The sequence below is a fragment of the Triturus cristatus genome, chromosome 5_1 (genome assembly GCF_964204655.1).
Source record: "Triturus cristatus chromosome 5_1, aTriCri1.1, whole genome shotgun sequence".
NCBI classification, from domain to species: Eukaryota; Metazoa; Chordata; class Amphibia; order Caudata; family Salamandridae; genus Triturus; species Triturus cristatus.
The window spans coordinates 263,378,931-263,403,273 of NC_140587.1; the positions used below are offsets into that span (position 1 = coordinate 263,378,931).

The 24,343-nt window shown below is 42.4% G+C and overlaps 1 protein-coding gene across 3 annotated transcripts in view; it reads right to left on the minus strand.

Moving 5' to 3' along the window:
• Nucleotides 1–24,343, minus strand: part of EFR3A (EFR3 homolog A) — a 1,080,015-nt gene that overhangs the window by 183,520 nt on the left and 872,152 nt on the right. For all 3 annotated transcript variants that reach the window (XM_085604916.1, XM_085604915.1, XM_085604914.1), the window contains one exon: nucleotides 11,618–11,749. In XM_085604916.1, the coding sequence (XP_085461042.1) occupies nucleotides 11,618–11,749 (132 nt within the window). The remainder of the gene's footprint in view (nucleotides 1–11,617; nucleotides 11,750–24,343) is intronic.

Genomic DNA, 24,343 nt, shown 5'->3' on the forward strand with positions numbered 1-24,343 from the left:
CTCAGACGTGGGTCCCTTGCACTTTGCCACTGAATTCAAGATAGCCTGGCTGATGAGGGCTGTGAGCCTGAAACCGGTCCCAGGATACTTGTTTCTGGTCCAGGGAAGACATGGCTTGACAGTACGATCTGGACTGTTCCCATGACGCACAGGGTCAAGACTGATTTGCATATAGCTGTGTCTGAACTGGGGTGGCACAGTGAGCTAAAGGACGATGATGGATTCAACCCAGATCTATGACTGGGGTGACTGTCTGAAAAGTTTCGGCTTCAAGAGATTAATGGAGCCAGGGACTAGAAATGCTAAAACTCTCCATAAATGTCTCTATTGAAGTGAGCACCTACAACTCTTAACAATGCTTCTTGTGCTAAGTAAAGTGACTAGACTCTTCACAAAGGTGTATCAGAGGGACATCCTTTTCTACCAAGCAGACACTGATAAATGTTATAGTGACATCAGCAATTTCAGGGTCACCCCTTCAAAATCTACTAATCAATGTTGAGAGAATCTAACCTATCAGGAACGTCTGGCTAATTCTTTAATTATGCCTTTTGTTGAAACAAGTTTCCAATGTTGTGACCTAATAAAAAGATGAAAATAATGTAGTCTATAGCTCTTTTCTCTGTGGTTAGTGAATACATCCAGTAATCTATCTCCAAGACCTCTTATGGTTTTTGTTCATAAAATGATACAATTATTTGCCAGAGGATTACAATAATAAAGTATACTTTATATATGGCCTTATGCCAGTTTTAAGTTTTTGAAGTCATGTACACAGGTGTTACAAGTTATTGGTACCGTATTTATCAGCATTGTTAGGATGACCATCCCAGGTGGACCTGCTGAAATGTAAACTTGTAACCTGTATAGAGTTCAGTAGCTATTGCTTAACTCATTGAGCTATTTCGCTGCAACATTGGATCAAGTGGTCAGACTGATTTCGTGTCAAGATTCCATTGAGGCTTCCTTTGAGCAAAACGTGCCACGGTATCAGGGACGGGGGCGATTGGGTGAAGGACTAATTACATTTTTCTTGAAGAGAGATCCTGTCCACAGAAACCACTGGGGCAGTCTAGGCTGGAGTGATTGAACTTGGTGGGAAAGGCAGACTACAGTCTTGTGCGTGGTAGACTGCACAAAAACGATACAACTTCCATACAAAGATGTTGCTACCGATTTCCTGTGCCTCCACAAAAAAAAAATGGAAATGTTTCAGGAAAAACAATTGGAACATGTGAAAAAATGCTACAAAAATAGGCATAAGTAGTTTGAGAAATGGTACTGTCTTTTGTCCCCTCCAAACAATGTTGAGACCCATTTTAGATCTTCATGGTCTCAACGTGGAAAACATATATTCAAAATGGTATCAGCAATGCTAACAGGAGTGGATGGTGCCTAGTTTCATAACCCAGTACTAAAACTAAATGACCAATTAAAATCTTACTGCACCACCATGAAGTCACTTCCAAGATATCAAATGGTTCCCACTGCAAGTATCCATTTGAATTCAAGGGACTCTGCCTTGGGAAGAAATGTTTAATTTACCTAGGGCCTGGCAAACAAGACGAAAACAAGAATCCTTATTTGAAGCTGTGCTCTGCTAATTGAACTTTATGTCCAAAAAGTACACTTGATCTCAAACTTACGGTGGACATTCTAGCAGAATCCAAGTAGAACTGGAGGCAAGGTTTATAGGCAAAGTCCTTAATTTTACAATGCCCTATTCTGAATTCTTATTTGGTATTTCAAGGCTGCTCTGTGTGTAGGGGAAGGGAGTAGGAAATCTGCCCTTTCTACATAATCACCCCAAATGTTTTCACCTTTTTCTGGACCCTATTTTTGCTGGACCTAAAACTCTGCTCACTGTTACCTGTAGTAAACATAACTAAAGTGCCTGTGCTTCCCTTAAAATCTGGTTAAATTGACTTACCGCTAATTGACTTATACATGGGACATATAGGCACAATAAACATGGTATAGAAAATTAACCTAGGGCCTGGAAACTAAATGCCACCTGTGGACTGCAGAACCTATTGTGCCATACATAGAGTGGACCTAGAAAACATGGCTGGCACACATGCAGCTGACTGCAGCATCTTAAACACCTGTCTTCACACCTGTCAAAAGAACCTTTTTTAAACATAGGAAACCTTGCTTTTAAATATTAGTAGGTCACCCGTACATCTGGCTGCCCATAAGGTATGGTGCCTGATATTTAAAAGTGTAACATTTGAAATTAAAATAGGCATGTTCCTGCAGTGACTAGGTCCCAAAAGATATTTTTGCTGGCAGGGATGAAGCTGAATCCCAGAAAATGTTAAAAGTGCTGAATTTTTTACAGGAAAAAGCTACCATTTTTATTCAAAGACTATTTCTCATAATTATTAAAATTGAAATTCATTTGTGAACTTTAATATTTAAAAGTAACTTTTAGATCGCGCGGCTCGAGCAGCTCGCCTAGTGCAGCTGGAGGCCCGTGCGGCACTGATGGAGGCGGCCCAGGCCGCTGCTGAAACTCCTGACTCCTCTCGGCAACTTGCTCTAATACGAGAGGAAATTAGTCAGGTTTCCTTGGATTCAGCCAAAATGCTTTGGCGTTCATCGGTGGCGCGCAATTTGTATGGCTGGGGTGCTAAAAACGGCACATTGCTCCATAACTTAATTTCGTACCACAAGGCGGACTGCGTCATCCCGGAAGTCTACGATGCAGCCGGCCGTCACCATTCCAGCTTGAGGGCCATTGCTCAGACCTTTGCAGGGTACTACGCCAAGCTGTATGCTGCCAGGCCTCCTGCGGACTCTCTGGCGGCAGTGCTGTCGGAGACCGGGACCCGGCTGCCCCGCCGAGACCCTAGATCTTCCCCTTTCCCCGGAGGAGATCCATGGGGCCATTTCAATCCTACACTCAGGCAGGACGCCTGGGCCAGATGGGTACCCGCAAGAATATTACGCAACCTACCGAGACCTTCTGGTCCCCCACTTGATGGCGCTGTTCCAGCACGTGGTGGACACGGGATCTTTTACCCCCCGAAACAGACGTGGCCACCATAGTGGTTCTCCCGAAGACACAACCGCCCTCCCTTGCCTGTGCGGACTATCGCCCCATTTCCCTCATCAATACTGAGGTGAAACTCTTTGCTACCATCCTGGCTCAGCGGGTCCGCCCCCATTTACACACCCTGGTCCACCCGGATCAGAGTGGGTTTATGCCAGCCCGAGGCACTCTGCACTGCATACGTTGCCTCCATTTCGCTGCGCACTGCCACCTCCTCCCCCCGTACCTGGCCTTGCTTCTCCTTGATTTCGAGAAAGCGTTTGACACAGTTGCTTGGGGATATTTGGAGGACGTGTTGGAGTTGATGGGGTTCGGCCTTCCGTTCCGGCGCCTCGTCCGAGTCCTTTACTCCAGTCCCGTGGCGAGGGTCCTGATCAACGGGGTGCTCTCGGAGAAATTCCCCATCCAGAGGGGCACTCGCCAGGGATGCCCACTCTCGCCGCTCTTGATTACGCTGGCGATGGAGCCCTTGGCATCCCTTGTACGCCAAGACTCTGGTATCTGTGGGTGGGCTTGGGACCCTTATCGGGTCGACAAGATCGCTCTCTAGATGGACGATGCTCTCCTTTTACTGGCAGAGCCAGAGAGTTCTGGCCCGCGTTGTCTGGCAGTCCTCTCCGCATTTGAGCGGGTCTCGGGCCTGCGGCTCAATCCGGCGAAATCCACCCTGGTGCCTCTCCACCCATCGCGGGACTGCTTTGATTGGCAGACGAACATCCCTCTGCGCAGGCTGTCCTTCAAATATTTGGGTGTATGGATCGCCCTCCTCCCGGAACTCGAATGGGCCTTAAACATTATGCCCCTGATTAACAAGACAAAAGCGGACCTTCGGAAGTGGCAGTCCCTTCCGCTCACTCCCTTGGGTAGGAGTGCCCTCGTTAAAATGATGGAACTTCCCCGGTTCTTGTATACTTTACAAAATGTCTCCCTTCATCTTCCGGGAAGCTGGTTCAGTGAAATTGACGGTATCCTTACCCGGGGTCTCTGGGGGGGTGGGAGACCACGTATGTCCCTGGTGCATTGCCGTATACCTTCCTATGATGGGGGCATGGGAGTCACCAATCTCCACCTGTACTATCTGGCCACGAGACTCATAGTGAACCATGATTGGTTCGTGGGCAGCTGGTCTGACCCGGCGTACCGGGTGGAACTTCGCTCGATGGAGTTCCCTCAACTCCAGGCTTATTTATATGGAGCTCCTATACCCCAGGATCTCCCCCCAGTCACCAGGACAGTTTTCCTAGCTTGGCGCACGGCGTTGCGCCACGCGAAGTGGGACCGGAAACTCACTAGACAGACGCCTCTGTGGTGTGGTACGTGGCTGCGGGAGACCTCGTCTCTTTTGGACTTTAAGCGATGGGACAGCATTGGGCTCTCGCTTCTCAGCGACCTCTGGGTGGGGGACCAGATCAGATTCTTTGAGGACTTGCAGCAGCGCTTCTCCCTCCACCCCTCCCAAGTATACAAATACTTGCAACTTAGACATGCGCTTTGCGTACACATTCCGTCTCCCATCTCTCTCCCGGAATTCAGCCCTCTAGAAGCCCAGGTGATGATGGGGAATTTGGGTAGAGGTGGGGTGTCTTGGATCTACCGCTCATTGGTGAATAACAGTCCCGCTTCATTAGACTCCCTGCGGGGCTGCTGGGAGGGGTGGTTGGGCCCCTTGGAGGACGCGGACTGGAGGGACGCCCTTATGGCTCCTAAAATGCTGACGACCTCCTCTAAGCTGAGGTTAGTCCAACTCTATTACTTGCACGTGGCGTACCTCACCCCTGCGCGTCTCTACAGTGCCCGCCTGCGGTCCTTCCCCAACTGCGCACGATGCGATCATGCTTCTGCAGACTTCTACCACATGGTCTGGCTATGTCCGGTCCTGGCGGCGTTTTGGGCTGAGGTGGATTTGGAACTTACACTGACCCTGGGGTGGGAGGTCCCACATGACCCGGTGCGCTTGCTCCTGGGGGTGTTTGACGGCCTAGACTGTTCCCGGGCAGCAAAACGCTTTCTCGGAACGGCGGTGGGGAAGCGGGACATTATGGCACTCTGGTCCCAGGCCAAGCCTCCTAGTGTCAGGCGGTGGAAACGGGGGGTGGACTGATGTGGGACCCAAGCGGAAGCCCTCTTTAAAGCCCGTGGTTGTCCTGAACTTTTCCAGAAGGTGTGTGGCAAATGGTTCAACCTAGTTCCCTAAGAAGGTTGCGGATGTGTAGGCTTCATGTCCCTTACGGGCATTACTTTACCCTGCTGTATGCCTTATGCTCCTTTGTCCCTAGTTGTGTGGCTGTCGACTCTCGTCTTAATGTATTTGCTACCAATGTACTGTTTTGGTGTGAGTTTAACTCAATAAAATTGATTATCAAAAAAAAAAAGTAACTTTTAGAAAGTTACCTTTTCCCATCCAAAAGCTCTTGGAGGCTTATCTTCATTAGCTCTCTAGCAGCTGCCCAGTCAGTGCGTGGCCCTAATGAGGTGAAAACTGCTGCCTGAGCAGGAACAATGGCCCGGGTATAGGGAGGTGTTTTTGTCCCCTTGCTGAAAGACCAGTGAAGTTGGATCTAAGAATTCCATTAACTGGTAATTGACCTGACCTTTCACAAGAAAATGTAAGCTGAGACCTGTGGAAGGCAACCCTTTACCCCCCCCAGCCATGCTGGCACCAAAGTTCTGTGGAACATGAGCTACACAAGTGATCACAGATGAGGGGACGGCATATTTCCCTGGCCAATTTTTGGGGTGGGCACACACGCTCCATACAAGGGAGGAAGGGTTTCTCCATCTTGCATTTTAGGAGTAAGGTGCACTGTGAGACTGTTGGCTGTGGGGTAAACAGGAACTGCTGAAAAAAGGGGCACGGTCGCCTCCGAAAACCTTTTCCCCATTGGTTAGGTAGTGTCCAGGAGTCCATTCTCTGGATAAAAGCAACCATAATTGTGTGACCCCCAAGGAACTCTCCTCAGAAAACTTTCTGAACCTGCAGAAGATCAGAAGAGGACTTGACCGGATGCCTGTGTCCTGATAAGAGCCCTGAAGGCTGGACCTGCGTCCTCTTGCACACAGGACAAAGAAGTGGACTCAAAGGGTCAGCTGACTAATCTCCTGTGTGACTACAGACGCGCAACAAGCTGCAAGAGGCCTTTTTCCCCAAAGTCACCACTCAACCAGTAACAACTATATTTAGACTTGATCTTGCTGGAGGCCTCTGCCAGAGCGAGTACTGGTCACTAAGGATTAGTTACTTACCTGTAATCCTAGTTCTCTTCCAGGGGTATCCTCATCAAAGTCATAAGCATTAGAATATTCCCGCGCATGGGCGGGAATATTCTAATGCTTATGACTATTGATGAGGATCCCCTGGAAGAGAAGTGCTATTCCTGAGGTCCTGGTAACCTTAAAAGTAACCCTGAGAAGCTGCTGTGGTCAAAAATGGTTGTCATTGTTGATAATAGACATTACACGGTAACAGTTGGCAAGACGACCGTGATGTGATATGCTGAAAACTGTTTTTCTTTTGTACGAACCTGCCATTATGCTGTATGATGTCATGTCTCTGTTATTTAGAAAAGGTTAATAAAGTTTTAAATAAAAGAAAAAGCCCCGAGAAGCTGCTCCAGAAACCCTGAAAACTTGAGACTTTCATGACCTCTGGTGCAGTCAAGGGGCGGTCTCTGTAACGGTGTGCCATTTTGATGCTCATTCCTAGGATACTGCTTCAGGCTTGCCCTGTAGAAGAATTTTGAGAACCATAAAAAAGACTTAGTCAGAAGGTAACATTTTTGACCAGGACAACCCTGCTTGGCGTATCAGACTTGCGCTCCTTCAGGGTCAGTCTGAAATCCCAACAAGGCCCAGGTCTACCACTACCATGGACTATCATTGGTGCTTAATACTTTTGGCGCTATTGTTACCTAAAACTTTAAAAGTTAAGATTGCTGGTTCCCCTTATTGGCGTTTTTGTTGTTTTGGTGTCATTTTGTTTGTTACATTTTACTCTATTGTTTTAATTAGGTTTGGGATTTTTATTATTTGGAGTTGTGACTGTCAGTGCTGTGGTACTGTATAAGTACTTCACACATTGTCCTAAGCTAAGCCGGTCTGCTCTGTACCAAAGCTACCAGAAGTTGTGTTGAGGTTAATTTAGCAACTTTGGAGCTCATTCTGACAAGTTAATATTTCTTGAGGTGGGCAACCACCCACCCGAAAAAATTATCAATTTACTTACAAAGGGTTTTTTCTACTCAAGTTTTTAACCTATGAGACAACCTTCCAGAGCTCTTATGTGCAGTAGAGCAGCCAATGTGGTTGAAGAAAGAAGTAAAAATGCAGTTAAGCAACACCTGTATGCCTTGGCTGCAGAGTTCCAAGAGAGATTTCCAAGAGATTTTAGTGGGCTATAAAAGTACTGATAATGCTAATCATGTTGATTCTGTACAAAAGGGAGCAGATGGTCATTCATTTAGAAGATACTACCGGCCACAACAAAAGAAAGTTTAAGGGCTGACTATAAAAAGCTGCATCGTTGATGGCAGTCAATGCCCTGAAACATTAATGGAACAAGGCTGAAATCCGTATACTGAGAGAACTTGCACAAGTTTGACGGTCAAATTGGCAGTTTAAACTCTGCTGCGCCAGACTACAATGGTAGGCCTAAGGTCGAGTTTGTTGCATCACTGCAGTTGGTGGCGCAATGTGGGCTTCTGGCACAGTGGTGACATTTAACTCACAGGCTCTAGTGACTTGAAGTTATCATGTTTCAAGGGGGAGCACTGGCACTTGGCCTCTGGTTAGCAGGGGTAAAGAGTACACTCTTCTAAAGCCAACAAACAGAGTGAAAACAAAATCTAAGGGAATATCACACAAAAGATGGTTATTTCAAACAATAACAAACATAAGTAAAATCAAACACATTTTGAACCAACTTTGCCAGTGAAGAGCATGGAACTATTTTAAGCAGCTGTGAACAATGTGCACAGGACCTGTGCCGTCACTAAAAGGGAAGGGAGCCAATGGGAGAAGCAGGATGGCCCATTGCACCATTCAACATGCTGCAAGGGGGCAGAAGCTAAATGTGAATGACGATTTAACAGACCAATGGATGAAGCTCACTGACCAAAAGCCCCTCTTTTTATGTATGTTCTTTGGGAAGTGGGGGAACAATAGTCTGTTTAGACACTAAAGCGGTTTCAAAGACCAGATCTCAAAAGCAATGTTAGAGGCCATCATTCTCGTTTTTCTGGATTAACAAACCACACTGTATTGGAGTTCACCCAAATCCCTGCCAGTGATGTACACTACTACAAATGATATGAAACTCAGCTGCCTGCACGATGTTAGGGTTACACTGGCACCTTGGATGTCTATTTTGTAGCAGACCTCTGATGCAGCGTAAAAGCTGATCTTGCCTTGCACAACATCTAAACCTATCTCAACAATGAAAACATAAATGTGCACTTTGCACACGTCTAGAAAAAGAACACAAACTGAGAAAAGTTGATGTACCAGCACTGTAAAAGTGTGTTTGACTAGGAAGAAACACTACAATTAATCAAACAGTGAATTTAAGATGTTTAGGTAACTGATTATCTTATATTTTTAACAGATGTTATGAAAAACTAATGATAAGAGTAGCATTTCTATTGATTTCCTTGCAAAGTGTCAAACTCGACATTGGTGCAAATCGTATACGCAGAGTTACATGTCTGAAACTTAAAATATAAGTGCCTAACATAATAAAGATCAGTTACTAATCATAACTATTTTATTTAAATGATCTTTAGAAATAGTTTACATGTTGCTACTTTTTGAAATTGTGGTAGTCGGCCACAGTTGAAGTTGAACATTTCTGTGTAACCATCACTGACAACCTTATAAAATGCTTATATATAATGTGTGATCGATCTTACTATACTTGAATATAACTACGTTTTGTTTTATTCAATAAGAAATGCTAACTAAAATACGTTTAAGATGTCTTTTCTCCTTTGCCTGCATTATTTCACACCCTTGTGCAATGGACTTTGTTACGTTCTTAAATGTTGCTTATTAGTTCTTGTTCATCCAACATTTCTTTGGAAACCTAAACTTTTCTTACACCCCTTGGTGCATGAATGGTGGAAGCCTAAACTTTGGACTATACCCATGAATAGCAACAAAGTAAATAAGCTCTTTGTTGACTAACCTGTGAGGATGGAATTGACAGTCGTCAAGATGTGCATGAGAAAACATGCTGAAGTATCAATTCGCACCTGAAAGACGGAAGGATGGTCACATGACAATCAGATCATTGTGGACTGACCATTGATGTCATAATGGCAAATATGAACTGTAGAGCAGCATTATGCAGGAGGAGGGAAGCTTATGCCCGAATTCTGGTGACCCCCGTTTCTCTTTTCTTGCCTCCAGTCTGCCTGCCTGACTTATCTTTTATGCCCCTTGCCTTTTGCCCCTTGCTGATGAACTTTCCTGTTGGACAATATGGAGACGTTTGGTGAGAAACCAGACTTGAACTTTCCTGATTTGTGCTCCATTCCCATGGACTTTTTCCCCCTAGTGAACTTTAACTTGATCCCCTTGCCTATGTAAAGAGAACCTTTGTGAATCCATCTCATGCTTTTGTTGGTGGTAGAAATTATTGATTCAACCATCCTCTTAATAGATTCTTAAATTTAGGGATAGATTTACTTGACTATATGTGTGGCTTTATATTCTGAACTGTTAGATTCATGACTGAGCTTCTTAAAATGTTACTTATATGCACAATTTTGGATCTTTTATAACAAAATTATACAAGGTTGTCTGAGTCTTATTGGGTCTAATGTTCTTTTCGCAAAAACTGTGCATATTTTAAATGTATAACAAAGAGAGTCATACATTATTCTTAGAACATCAGGTTCTTTTGCTCTTGTTCTGTGTAGCCACAGCATAGCTTTTGTTTTGTATGAATATTGTTAGACTAAACTTCTTTAGGAGGTTCAGTCTACCAATTGTAATACTCTATCGTTACAGCACCGTTTTGAGAGTAATACACTTGAACCTGATCACCAATTAGTGAGTTGGCTACCAATTAATGGTCCCCATTGGGTAGCTTACAGTTGGACATTCTGATTTCTCACTCCTCAGTACTACAGAGAAAAGGTCCATCTGAGGACATTCAATTCTGAGGAGAAGTATTGAACAGAGTAGAAATCCTACCCATATGGGCCCAGTAGGAGTGTTAAGGTTACATTTGAAAGTCTAGGTCTTCTGCTGCAACACCTCCAATGGCTTCCTTTGAGTAAACATATATTTGTAAAAGCCTGTTCAGCATGCTTTTGACCAGCAAGGACCAGCATAAATTCAAATCGAAGTAAGACTAGACACCACCAAGAGGCAGCCCGAGCATGTACTCAAGCACTGCTGAATAATTCCTATTTTACTAAGGTGAAACTTGGAGGCTGTTCTTTCTTTCTTTGTGCCTTCAAGGAATGGCATGCTCTACCACTCCATTTAGAGCACTGGAATGTGAGCTCCACTGGCTCAGGGCCTATAATGGCTGATGTAAGCCTGCTGCTCCAACATTCCAATGTTTGTCTTTCTGATTCTCACTTTTTCTTTGAGAACATTCTACCCTCCGTGGGAGCAATGTCTTAATAGACTAGGGCTATACCGGTTGTTAAAGGCCCCCTCCCTCTTTATAGGCCCCCGCCAGCGGCTCAAGCCTATAACTTGTGTTCAGGGACTTCAACAACTGGTGCAGCCCTTGGGAGCGAGCCATAAGGCTATATTCAAGGCCGTAGCGGATTCAGTTTACCTTCAGGAAATCATTACAGTCCTGGCTTTTTACTCCGAAATTGATGTCCATTTGTCACTCACTTTTTCCTTCTGTGATATTTCAAGCGCCAGGACATCATTGGGGCACCTGTTGCCCTTTATGCAATCATTACCATACCATAGCACATGGAGCAAGCGCGGTGGTGCCATAAGAAATGCTGAAAGTGCTACACAAGCGTCAATAACATGCATAACAATCATTTCTCCAAGTTTTGTAGGCTCTGTTTCACCGTCCGTTTGAAGCTTTTGGAGGTCTGTGGTGCAGGGGAGTGTTTGTGGGTGTGTCCTGATGACATAACTGTAAACCCCCTCTCCTCTTCTATCAGACAAAGACAGTACAATGTGGAGGAAAGTCCGCAATTGCGATTTCATCAGCACAACGGTGCATAAAAAGCTGTGTTTCTACATTTCACAAGAGACAATTAATATAATAAGCAATTAATATAATAAATAAGGGTTCATTACTTAACAAAACTCGACCACTATCTTTGTACCCTTTGGAGTGCGGAGCGAATAAAAAAAGTATCAATAAACCACAAAAGTATACTGTTCTCTTAGAGTCCAAATGAATGTAGAAAGCAGGTGCTCTGCTCTAGGACATAAGAAGGCAATTCATCTTTCCTTGTTACCGATCACCTAGTTTTCGCATCACATTGCAGGTGGATTACATACTAGCGAGCAGGGCTGGAGGTCTAGTCATCGATATCAATAGCAGTTAAATAGACAGTACTTGCGTGGCTCACTGTTCAGTACCTTGCTGACATGCTGGCAGAACGCTGGAACCGATATCATCTGACTTAAGAAGTTGAGGTAGGCTGCAACCAGGGCCATGATGCCACAACGATGGAACATTGGCAAGGAATCCTCATTAATGATGGCCAGGTCCTTGGAACAAAGAAAAACAAAACATGGGTCACAATGGTCAGGATTTTTACCACTGGTTTACCACAACTGCTGTATGTACTAGTGAGAAAGATCACCCCTCTCAAACAGGGTCGATGAAGCAGCTTTCATCTGGGCAGTCAAGGAAAACGAGTCTAACAAAATACTACATGTGCAGCTGCACTGGAAATGATGTACAGTTTGGAGATATACTAATCGACCTGAATAAAATGAGTGTTACAGATAACCACACTGAAAAGCACTATACATTAAGTAAAAAGCTGTACATGAAAGGAATGTTACAAAGAAGTATATACAGGGACCACTGGAATTATGCGCTACGGAAGGGCCAAAGCACGTGGCTGGGATAAATAAATGATGTGGCAAGAAACGGCAAATGATGCAACATAATGAGGTACATTTTGTGATAGTATTACTTCATTATTTTGTTATTTTTACACTTGTTAAAACTGTCTGGGCATGTTACACTTCATTAGTACAAGTTTACCACCCATATATTGCAATAAGCAAGATAAATGTGACCAGTTTGTGTATCGTTGCGTAATTTTTGATTTGAACGAAGTGAGCAACAAACAATTTTTTTTGTTAAAATCTACACATTACATAGCAGATGATGGATAATGTGGCAAATGCAGTAAATCTACAACTATTCGAAAAAATGCCACAGCTGAACAATCGCATAATTCCAGTGGCCACTGGTATATACACTTGTCAAACTACTGCGCCAGAGGTAGCCAGAACAAGGTCAGTAAATTGTGCTAGGAAATCAAACACTCGTGGTTTTAAAATATACAACCTTCTGGTCATCAAGTTCAAACAGAAGTAAAAAAAAAAATAAAATAAAAAAAAAAAATGACCAAACGTCCAATAAATACACAGATGTGGAATGTTGCGAAGGCCAACTAGGCCACCACGTCATCCTCTCTGCCTTTGCTGATGTAACACTGAAGCTCCTACTCATGTGGTTACCAGTGGTGGCTCCTCTGCTAAGGTGGAGGAGCGTCGCCTCACTGCTATGTCAGCAGTGCCAAAAAAGAAAATGATAATAACAAGACGTTATTATCATTTTATTTTTCTATGCGGCATGTGTTGCACAGCCCTGTGGAGAACATGCCCAGGTGCTGCCTGAGCGTCCAAAGAAGGTGCTCAGACCAATCAAGACAGTGCTCCTGCAGCGTCGTGATTGGCTGGGAGAGTCTGGAAGCCTGAGTGCTTCTGGTGCTTCCAGCACACCTTCCTTCCAGGACAGAAGAGAGACATGCAGCGGTGGGAGAGGCGGCGTGGCGGAAAAGGTAAGTTTATTATTTTTTTCATCCATCTGTCCTCAACCTTCCCGTCACCCCTTCCGAGGCAGCTGCCACTGGTGGGTACTCACACAGAGGTGTAAATATTGGCCCCAAAAAACACCCTTTCCAGCGGTTCAGGACAGGTGCATCAAAACCCATTCACGTTCCGGTACGGTTGACACAAAAATCACAGCAACACAAACTGATATATCATTCATTTTTAGTGCAGCAACAAAAACCTTTGTACTTTGGACTGTTGTACTGAGAGCCAGAGATTTATTTCTACTTTTGTTCCTTTCAGAAGGAAAGCAGGGCTAGCTTTAGCACTGGTGGCGTCCGGTGCAAAAATCTTTTTGGCGCCCCTTTAATGGCCTCCTTCTCCACGGGTTCCCTTACTACCCCTCATCTAACAGTGCCCTGCCCTATTTGTTTTATAGCGCTACTCACACCAGTGTAGAGTGTCAAAGCACTTTACATTGTACATACATTAAAATGAGACAATGACTCATACGTGTGTAAATTAGTCTATAGAAAATGTCGGATAAGACAATGATAATTACAAGGTGCAGGAAGCACATGTCATCCATATTTTTATAAGGCATATTTTAAGAGTGTTTGTTCTGGAGAAGCACAAACTCTGTATTTAAAACGTACCTGAGTGGTTGGGGTTCACTTTACTACTAAGAACGTATTTTTGCCACACAAACTCTTTTTAGCAACATTAGAACATTGAAAGACTAGGAATAAAACATGACATTCTAACTATAATATGCAGTTTGCATGCAGCTCTTTGAAGACAGTTCATTGGTAATTGTCCTATATTTGGTTTGTAAATTATGAACTGCAAGAAACAAAAGGATCTCTGTGACGAAAGCAGTAACCCACTGAGCTATCCTCTCCCTCCAGCAGGAACATTAATCATCAGTTATCTTGACATTTTTATTGCTGCCTGAAAACTGTCGCCACATAAGAAACTCTGCAGCGGGTGCTTTAAACCCATGTTATTTGTAAAACAAGCGCCCCCACGAGGTCAGCGCCAGGTGCTGCCCCACCGGTCGCACTGCATTAAGCCAGCCCTGGCCTGCAGTATCCCCAAGTGCAAGTTGAGGCTTTGCGAACAAATTCCTTTGGATAATTTTAACTAAGGGTCTCAGGTGGAATCATTTTTATAGCGCTTAACGCATGAGACGTTTGATGTAGTAATTCCAGCTAGGAATGAGCTAGAGACTTCTGGTCCTCTGTGCTGATCTTTTTTGGAGTAGGTTATTAATCTTATGTGTGCTAAAGTAATTTTCTTAAGGAAAGCGGTATCTGGATGATTATTCATCTGTAGTGAAGTGTCCTACAGTAGACTGAGTGCCAAAACCTATTCCCTCTCTTTAAGTAAGCCCTGCCTCATTGCCACTGAAAGGTCATTGCTAAAGATGGGCACTTGATCACTTCAATAAGCGCCCGAATAGTACTGAGGACCTAGAGTATCAACCGGAAGCAGCTCGCATTGTTACAACCGGAAGTCAGACTAACCTATAAGGCAATACGGCAGTGCCAGGTGGAACAGTCTGTCTGGTGTGGGCCTATTTTATGGCTGTGAGTGGCCTGGTGTAAACATCTTGAACGCAGAAGCAAACAGCATTGCAGGCTGTGGATGCGAATATCAGTATACTTACATCAATCACACTTTGTGGGTAGAAGAGCAGAGATGTGCCAATATTTTCATCTTTTTGTTAAGGAAGGATCATCATGAATTTTACTTTTGCATTTCTCAATTATTTCCTTCCGTATTGCATGCACCAAGCACAAATGCCTGTTTTCCTCAGAAACCACCTAGACAGCAGGTCTTAAAAATTCCAAAGTTATTCGATTTACAAATGAGGTACACTTGCGAGTTCACACGTGTGGGACACTTTTATTTTGGTGCACAAGCCTATTTTCTGCCCAAGTCCAACCCTGGAACTCAGTTACAATCGACTACTCTGGACCCCAGGAAACCGTTTCACATGCTATAGCCAGGGTGTTTGAATTTATTTCAACACTTTCGGCTATGTGAAACTTTCATGTGACAGATAAATCGTTAAAAATGTGAGCAACGTATGGTCTTTAGAATTTTGAGGGAGAAGAATGAAGGGGAAAAGAACAAGCATTGAAAATGCAATAGGTCTCGCCTTTGATTAAGTTAAAGCCATTTGCTTTGCTAATGGTATTGTATTCTAGCTTTGCATTATTTAGTGTATATTTGTGATTTGTTGTAGTTTTATGTAGTTAGAATTGCTTTGTTAGCTGTGTAGTAGTTTAAAGAATAGCGTTAGTAGGAAAAGAGCAGTGTTTCAGATTTGGGAGGTGAATGAATAGAAAAATAGTATGTGTTAATTTCATATAGTGAGGATTACAATAGCATGAGGCAGACGAAAGGGGCGAGGGGAGAGAAAATATATGCACATATCACAAATATACACTAAATAATGCAAAGCTAGAATACAATACCATTAGCAAAGCAAATGGCTTTAACTTAATCAAAGGAGAGACCGATTGCATTTTCAATGCTTGTTTTCTGGTCTCAATAAGAAGTGAGTTCCAAATTTGGGGGGCCATTCCGGAGTAGCGATTGTAGGGGTTTTTTTTTGTTTTTTTTATTTGAAGGGCATCAGTAGACGGGAGCCTGTGCTTCTTAATGATCTGATCTCATCTGATGGAACAAGCTGGTATCTAGGTCCATAATGTGTTTGCGGATTGAGTGCCTACAGATGCACTGGAGTTAGGGTTATCACAAATAGTTAAGGATGAGGATACAAGTTGTGTTAATGATATAAGGAAGAAGAGATCACTTGACCACATGCAAACATCACAAGTGGTGTAAATACAATGGCTACGACAGACTGGCTGTCCCACTGAAAACTAAGCGATGCAAGAAAGGATGTAACAACACCCCGACATGATAAAATATTAATTATACTCCCCAGTACATAAACTCCACAACAGAAATTACATGTTCCTGGTTCAAATAGAAATGGTTTATGATGTGGATTTTACGAAATACCTTTGCAAGACAATATCGGAACATAAACTTTAGTTAATGTAGTTCTAAGGTAAGCCACTTCTGCTTATTCCCTCTTGGCGGTTGAAAGTGGCGCGGTTTCATGATGTGGCTTTTTGTGGTGTAATTGTTGGATCTATAGACCATAATTTCAAAGTAAATAGGGTTCCATGTATTAGAGGCACACAAAGGTAAGCCTTACAAATGGAAACAAGGGATGAATGCATAAAAACAACTAAAGCTATTAAGAGATTTTCTCCAGACAGAACTGTCAAATTTACAGAAAGATGTAAATTAACTTGAAACAAACTGAGCTCGACCAGACGTTTGAAGACAAATTGAATAAAACTCAATAATGCTACTCCATATACCTATAGCGAAATATGTTTTGACAATAAAAATGATACCAATAAGATGAATTCGGAGATTGGCAAAGCAGGAATGCTACTAGTATCCTAGCTAGTCTCGAAAATAACTACACGTGAAGTAACTGCTCTTAGAAACCCAGAGGAAGACACACTCCACTCACAAATGGCTATTCAGGTCTTTAATGGTTACAAAGCCCTGTATACTACTCCCCTATTCCTCCACATGTTCAAATGACAAGAGTACTTGGCTACTGCAAACTTAATACAACATCACAAACCAAATTACTATACCAACCAGTTCCAGTCTAAGCGATACGGGAAACCATATGCAAATTTTGAAAGAAATATATCACTTGGCTCAGACGTACGCCCTTTAGAGTGGCACAATAAGCGTGCAAACAACTTTTCCCAAGACTATGGTCACTCTTTTACCAGATAAATAAAACTGGAACGCTACCCATCCACTAGAGAAGCAGCAAAAGTCATCCTCTAGGCCTCGCCTGTTAATGAATTTCGACTCTAAAATTCTGGGCAATGTCATATTGAATGAGCTTATGCTGCTAATGTCCGCTCTGGTCCACCCAGATCAGAGCTGGTTCATATCAAATGAGTGGCTCTCCCTAGAAATAATTTTAAAAAAAACAAATATTTGAATGAAGCACCTTCTCTTATTCTCCTGTGAAATGCCCACCAATGGTGTCTGATTGCAGGCTGGATGCTCCTGGAAGGGGCCAAATAGCCAACCTTACATTGCAATGCATAGGTCACTGCTACTCAGACAGGATCACCAACCTCATAAAACATGCTTGTCTTGTTGTTTATTTGCATCCGAGTCTTCGTGCCAGGGACATTGGGAGAAAAGCCTGCAAAGCTCATCTTATGGGCTTGCACTACAAAATGTTTGTGAGGTATAAAGGACTAGGAGCAGAGACCCATAACTGACAGACCCACCAGATGAGCACCCAAGCTGTCAGAAACATCAACGATTACATAGTGAAGAGCAGATTCAAAAAGGTCATTCTCCAGATCCAGCAACCAAATAAGACGTTTAAGCACAAAAGGGAAAACAGGACAGTGCTTTCTAATGACTTGAAATCTGGGCACATTGAGACTGAACACATTATTTAAGGAAACCTGTGCAGATAAGCGATCAGGGAGGTAGAAGATGACATTAACCCCTGCAAAGGCCAACTTTAAGGCAAGCAGACAAATCTCCACCAAGATCCCTAAAATCTTCTTCTGAATTCACAAACTCTTCTCTATAGTGGAGTAGAACAATCTTTTCCATACCCACACCGGATCCAGAAAAAACTGCGGTAGAATAGAAGAAGATAACTCTTAGGGATGGGAGACTGGAATCCATTGTCTGTCTAGACAACATTAAAGGTGTCCTCTTCTGAAGATGCAAATTGCAGTGAGTCCATATAAGAATAGATGTGAATGTGCCCTCTCAAGGATTAGCAAGCACCACTGCCAGGTATTTTGTGAACAATACATGAACCAAAGGTATCTGCATTGTGCTGATCTAATCATACAATGGAAGGAAGCATCTTGCAGGTCTGCCTAGCCCCATAAAGTGTTCTCAGCTGAGAAATTAGGAGATGAACTACAGTTCTCATCTTGGAACTTTTCTAAAGAAAGAAATGTGTTTAGGTGCCTTACCTCTAAAATGGACTCCTTTTTCTCCCATCATCTCTCTCAAGTATAGATGCAGATCAGGTAGATACTAGGTAAAATATTTTCTGGAGCAAGATTTCCAGAGGAAATGACAAAAAGTGCCAGCAGGCCAAAACTTCCAAACCAAAAAATAAATCTATATATCTCTCTCTCTATCCCTATCTCGATATATATATATATATATATATATATATATATATACACAAATATATACATATATATATATATTCACTGAAAAAACCATAGGTTTCACACACGTTATAGTTAGGAATTAGCATTTAAAAAACCTTGCAAATTCACTTAAAAAACCATAGGTTTCACACATGTTATAGTTAGCTGGACATTTCACTCGTGACTATAACTCACGCGACCGCAATCCTCTGCTGATGATGTCAGATATTACATCACTGATGACATATGTGTCTTTCTGAAAAATAAATATTTGTAATATATGTATAGCTAAAGATTATAATGGAAGAAGACATGGGTAAATAAGTGTCTAAATACAGTGATGTAATATCTGACGTCATCAGCAGAGGATTGCGGTCGCGTGAGTTATAGTTGCCTGCACTAACTATAACGGGGGAATTTCAATGGTTTTTCATGAGTGAAATGTCCAGCTAACTATAACATGTGTGAAACCTATGGTTTTTTAAGTGAATTTTATATATATATATATATATATATATATATATATATTCACTGAAAAAACCATAGGTTTCACACATGTTATAGTTAGCTGGAAATTTTACTGATAAAAAACCAATGAAATTCCCCCGTTATAGTTACTGTAAGCAACTATAACTCACGCGACCGTAATCCTCTGCTGATGCTAATACTGTATTTAGACACTTATTTGCCCATGTCTTCTTCCATTAAATTTTAGCTATACATATATTACAAATTTTTTTTTTTCATAAAGACACATATGTCATCAGCAGAGGATTACGGTCGCGTGAGTTATAGTTGCTTACAGTAACTATAACGGGGGAATTTCATTGGTTTTTTATCAGTAAAATTTCCAGCTAACTATAACATGTGTGAAACCTATGGTTTTTTCAGTGAATTAGCAAGGTTTTTTAAATGCTAATTCCTAACTATAACGTGTGTGAAACCTATGTTTTTTTCAGTGAATTTGTACGGTTTTTTAAATGCTAAGTTACTTTACGCCATTCGTGGCGTGCGCGCCCACTTAACGCAGTTCGTTCCGTGCGCGCACGGTGCGCTTCGCGCACCGTGCGCGCACAGTGAGCACGCGGTGCGCTTCGCGCACCGCGCGCCCAGTATACGCAGTTAGTGCCGTACACGCAAGGTGGGCACGCAGTGCGCTACGCGCACCGCGTGCCCACGTAACGCACCGTGCGCACATGGAGGACATATTATGCGCTTCCTAGGTAATCTGTTAAATTTAATTTGTAAGTGATGACAATAATATGCCATGCACAGAGAGTGTTTTTTTTTTTTTTATTAAAATTTTTAGCGTAAGCGCACCGTACGCGTACGGTAAGCGTAATCGGCGAAATTTTCAAAAAATAAAAATTTACCGTTTTTGGCCTTGGGGGATCTTTGAGGACTCAACTAACATGGCTATGTGCATGGGCGCTGTCTAAACAGCCCCTTTATATGTTTTTTGCCTTTGTTTACAGCCCCCCCCTCAGAGTGCGAGAGAGAAAATGGCGGCCGCCGCTTCCTGGTTTCGACCGATTCGAATGTTTACTTAGATGTAACAGCCAATCAGAATCGCGCTCGCGCACGCCACCGTACGCGTACGGTAAGCGCACCGTAGGCGCACCGTAAGCTGCCACAGATATATATATTGATTTAAAGGCTATTTTCTCAGAATCTACTGAACAGATTTACACCAAACCTACAAAAGGCACTTCCTTGACCTGGGGACTACCTCTCTGCCAAATTTCTAGTAATTCTGTTCAGCCGTTCGGGCTGTAGCCCTGTCTAAAGGTCCTATGGAAAAATGCATGGGAAAAACGCGTTTTGGGACCCCCCTTTTATCTCAGCCCCCGCTTGACGAATCCCCCCGAGACTTTCAGGGTAGGAGCGGAGCGTAGCGCCCCACCTATTTTGAGAAATTTGCGAGGATTCGTCGACCGGCGCCAAAGTTATTCAAAATAGAATGTTGCGGATTTCCTATGGAAACAGGGTCCTAACTATAACTACCTACTGGCGACCGCCAGTAGGTAATATATATATATATATATATATATATATATATATATATATATATATATATATAGTCGAGTGGGCGCTTCATCTGCGTGAGCAACTTTTCGTTTGGATATATATATATATATATATATATATATATATATAAATACACACATATATATATATATATATATATATATATACATACACACATATATATATAAATACACACATATATATATATATATATATATATATATATATCAAATGCTGTTGCTTCTACTGGACCCGCAGACCCATGGAAGGTGGTGCGTGGACAAAGCACACGAGAAATTAAATGCCACAATCTTTTCTGAGGAAACACGTTCCCAGGACACAGAGAGATAATTCAATTCAATACTCAAGACTTAATGAGCTTCACATAACTCGTCTCGGCTGTTGCGCAGCCTTGGTCACAGGCAGGACAGCCGAAACACGTTATGTGAAGCTCATTAAATCTGCTAAATGAATTATCTCCGTGTGTCCTGAGTGTGTTTACTTGGAAAAGATTGTGATCTAGATATAGATATCCACATTCACCACTGTGTAGTTCTACATTACAAAGTTAAGTCACAATTCCCATAGGAAATGCATATTTCTAGTTTTGCTTGTAATTTTCCTACTGTTCAAACTAATCTTCACAAAACTCTTCCACCCTCCCCCCTAAAAAAATGTTTATTTCTTTTCCCATATTTTTGTGATTTGGTGGATTACCGTTCAGTCATTTGAAGAAATCAGAGCTAAAGTTATAGTAAAATCTGGACAGTTGGTCTTGCACGTGTTCCGCTGAAGTGCAAATTTACAAAATGAACTACCTCCCTCCCATGGCACTGGCTTTCATCGCAAGACAATGCATCCAGTCCAAAATGTCATGGCCAGGTGGCAGGCAATATAGACATCTTGAATGTCCATCTTCACATGGCATCTTTCTTTTCTTCATACTTGCTACTCTACTTTAGAGACAATACGACCTCTCAGAGAATTTAAAATAAAAACATAACTAATACACCTTATCACAGAAAGTGAATGACAATTAGGAAAAAAAACTCCCATGTTAAGTAAAACAAAAAAAAAATACTTTTTAAAAGCGGAAGCATTAGAAAGGCAAAAAAGAAAAATCAGGATGTGCAATGGTGCTTTTAGAGATTACTCTGGATAAAAAAATAAAATTAAAATACAGTCAAATTGCCTGCCTCTGTTGATCTCCCATTCCATGCATTCCCTGGAGTTAGCTCTACTCACTGCAGAAAAGCTTTGAATGTTTTGTGCACTTTTTATAGTGTGCTTTGCGCTTGTGCCTTTCAGTTTAGTTTGGTTTCTGCATTTCCTTCTAAAAGTAAATTAATGTATGGCCAGTGTTTTGAAGGTTTCCACAGAGTAAACTGGGGGCAGGAAATATTCTAGGATTATTAACGAAAAAATCCTTTTATGAAAGAACTACTTTTGGTCTCAACAAGTAAACATCATAGCAGTCCCTTGCATAAAAGGGATCTACTATGCGTGCTGAATGTGCTTCTTGAGAAACAACACAATGCAGCCTCTCACCGTGAAGTCAGACAACAGCTAATTTGGGATGACCAACTGTGCATGAAAAATGTGAACGAGACAACAGACCAGTGGATGAAAGCCCCTTTAAGTAAGTATATCGGATGAATAATTTTACTAACAATCAAAAGGTCTAGTTTGCTGCCGAACATATCGCCATGCTTCACCTAAATAACAGACTTGGCCAGAAGACCAAGATGGGGGTATTAAGTGGCAGAATCGGACCCTTTATATTTCGATGTGGGATGTCGTCCCTAAAGGTAAACAATACGACATTAAGACTGCCATTAGACTCGGACAACAATTTCAGATCCCAACTGCTTGAGAATTTGAAAGCAGCAATGCATGACCAGCTGCCCTCTTATACAGACCAATTGTTAGAAGGAAATGGCGCCAATGGCACCACTAGAAACTAAAGTTTCAAGGCAGGAGGCTGACTTGCATGCCAACATCAGCCATCCAACTCCAAGGTACGTGCAACCACTTAGAACAGGCACTGGGCAAGATCACACTCTGCTCAAGGAAGCCACCTACATTGAGGGCTTGTATAAATATCTAAATGTAAGGGGTCAAGAACCAGCTCTCGGAAATCAATGCAAAAAGGTTGATGTCTTAAATGGCCAGCAGATCCTGCAGACGTCAAAGCTGTACGTTCTTCTCTGCCCATTGTGAATGACAACTAGCCTAAGAATTGTAAAATCCCTTTAAAAATTACACACAAACTACAAGTACTGCAGATTAGCTTTTACCACTGGAAAAAAAACATTACAACAACCTCCAAGTGTCACGACTCCTACTTGGATTAGTCAAATAAGGGCAACAATAATCTTTGCATACAAACCACGAAACACCTACCAGTAGCAGGGTGTTCGCTGTACTTACTTTGCTAGGTTAATTCTAGTGAGAAAACGTTGAAACATAGTATGAAAACGAGGAACAAAGAACAGGGTTGACGGAGTTATAGAAACGTTACAACCTCTGCAAATGATGGCAATCTTCACAGCTAGTGGGTAGAAATAGCCTAAAGTAGGAGAAGCACCTAAGAGACTGCATTCCCAGTGGAAAACACAATACGAGGTACAGTAGCTAGCAGCGAAGTTCTTCTGACGAATGCCTTTCAAAGGTATTATATCTACTCAAGTCCCAGCCTTCTGCCCACCACACCAACCAAGCAACCATAATAAAACACCAAACACGTTGGTGCTTCCGATACATCCGAATCATCAAAACGGCTAGCAATTCAAAATCCGAAGAGGTTCGTTTTACCCGACCTACTGTCTAGACATGCCTGACAATCAATGGGTAGATGAGACTTTTCTTCGCCACCCCTTCAAAGCATATACAGACCTAGACGCATAAAAACATCAGTTTAACGCATTCGTGCGTTCAACAAGGGAGTGCTTCTCTAGCATGCTGTAGATTAACAAGCACATTCGGCAACAAAGGAAAAGTTACGGCCTGAAATGTACGTTTATTTTAGGGTGCAGTTGTGAACCCATTCTATTTTACACAATAACACAGACTGACGTGAAACATTCTATTATCTATTTAAATACACACACCCCAAATTGAATTTCAAGACTGACTTTCCTCGGAAAAAACACATATTTAAAAACTGTTGTAAACAGCTGAAAAGTCAATCCATAGTACAGACCGGGGGGGGGGGTTTGTAAAATGTTTATTTTCCATACTAAACATTTAAAGTAAGTCAAGAATTGCATGAATGCGGTTCTCAGATGCTACTTCCAGTGCGCACACAGTAACACGTGTAACGCGTGTAACACTCTGTATTTGCTCAACACCTCTGAATTATTAGCCAGAAATAAACATTTATATAGCCTTGCTAGTCTTTCAAACGGAAGTAGACAAAAGGGAAGGCGCTGTCATAAAAACAAATCCATCCACACAAGTTTTTGTTAAAAGGTATACCAGACTTACAAGGATAACAAGATAAAAGTTCACAATCTAGTTACAATTTTACGAAATGTTTACAACCGCAATCAAAATCAATCCTCAATCTAACTCCAATAAAAACGCACGATAAAACCGCTCATCCATCTGCCTCAATGCACGTTCATATACCACCACAAAGATGCAGCATCGGATACCACACTAACTCGATTTATTCTCCACCAGTCTATCACGTGAATCTTTATCAAAACGTCACACGAGGCTGTGATCCTAAACAGTTTATCGGCAAACCATTCGACTGAAGGCATAATTGAACAAGCGCTCGCCAGGCAGCCGTGGTTTATTTTTGCATCGCGCTTTCACTTTAAAGTGAAAGCTAGATGCAAAATTAAACGGAGCTTGTCTTTATGGGGCAATGTGTTTCAAACACATGGCCCCATAAAGATAAGAAACCTTTTGCGACCCACGGAAAGCAGGTGAGCCCGTCCCCGTGGGCCGTCTGAAAAAGCCGAAGGGAGGCAACATGGAAAGCTCTTTTCCAATGGCTGGCCACCGT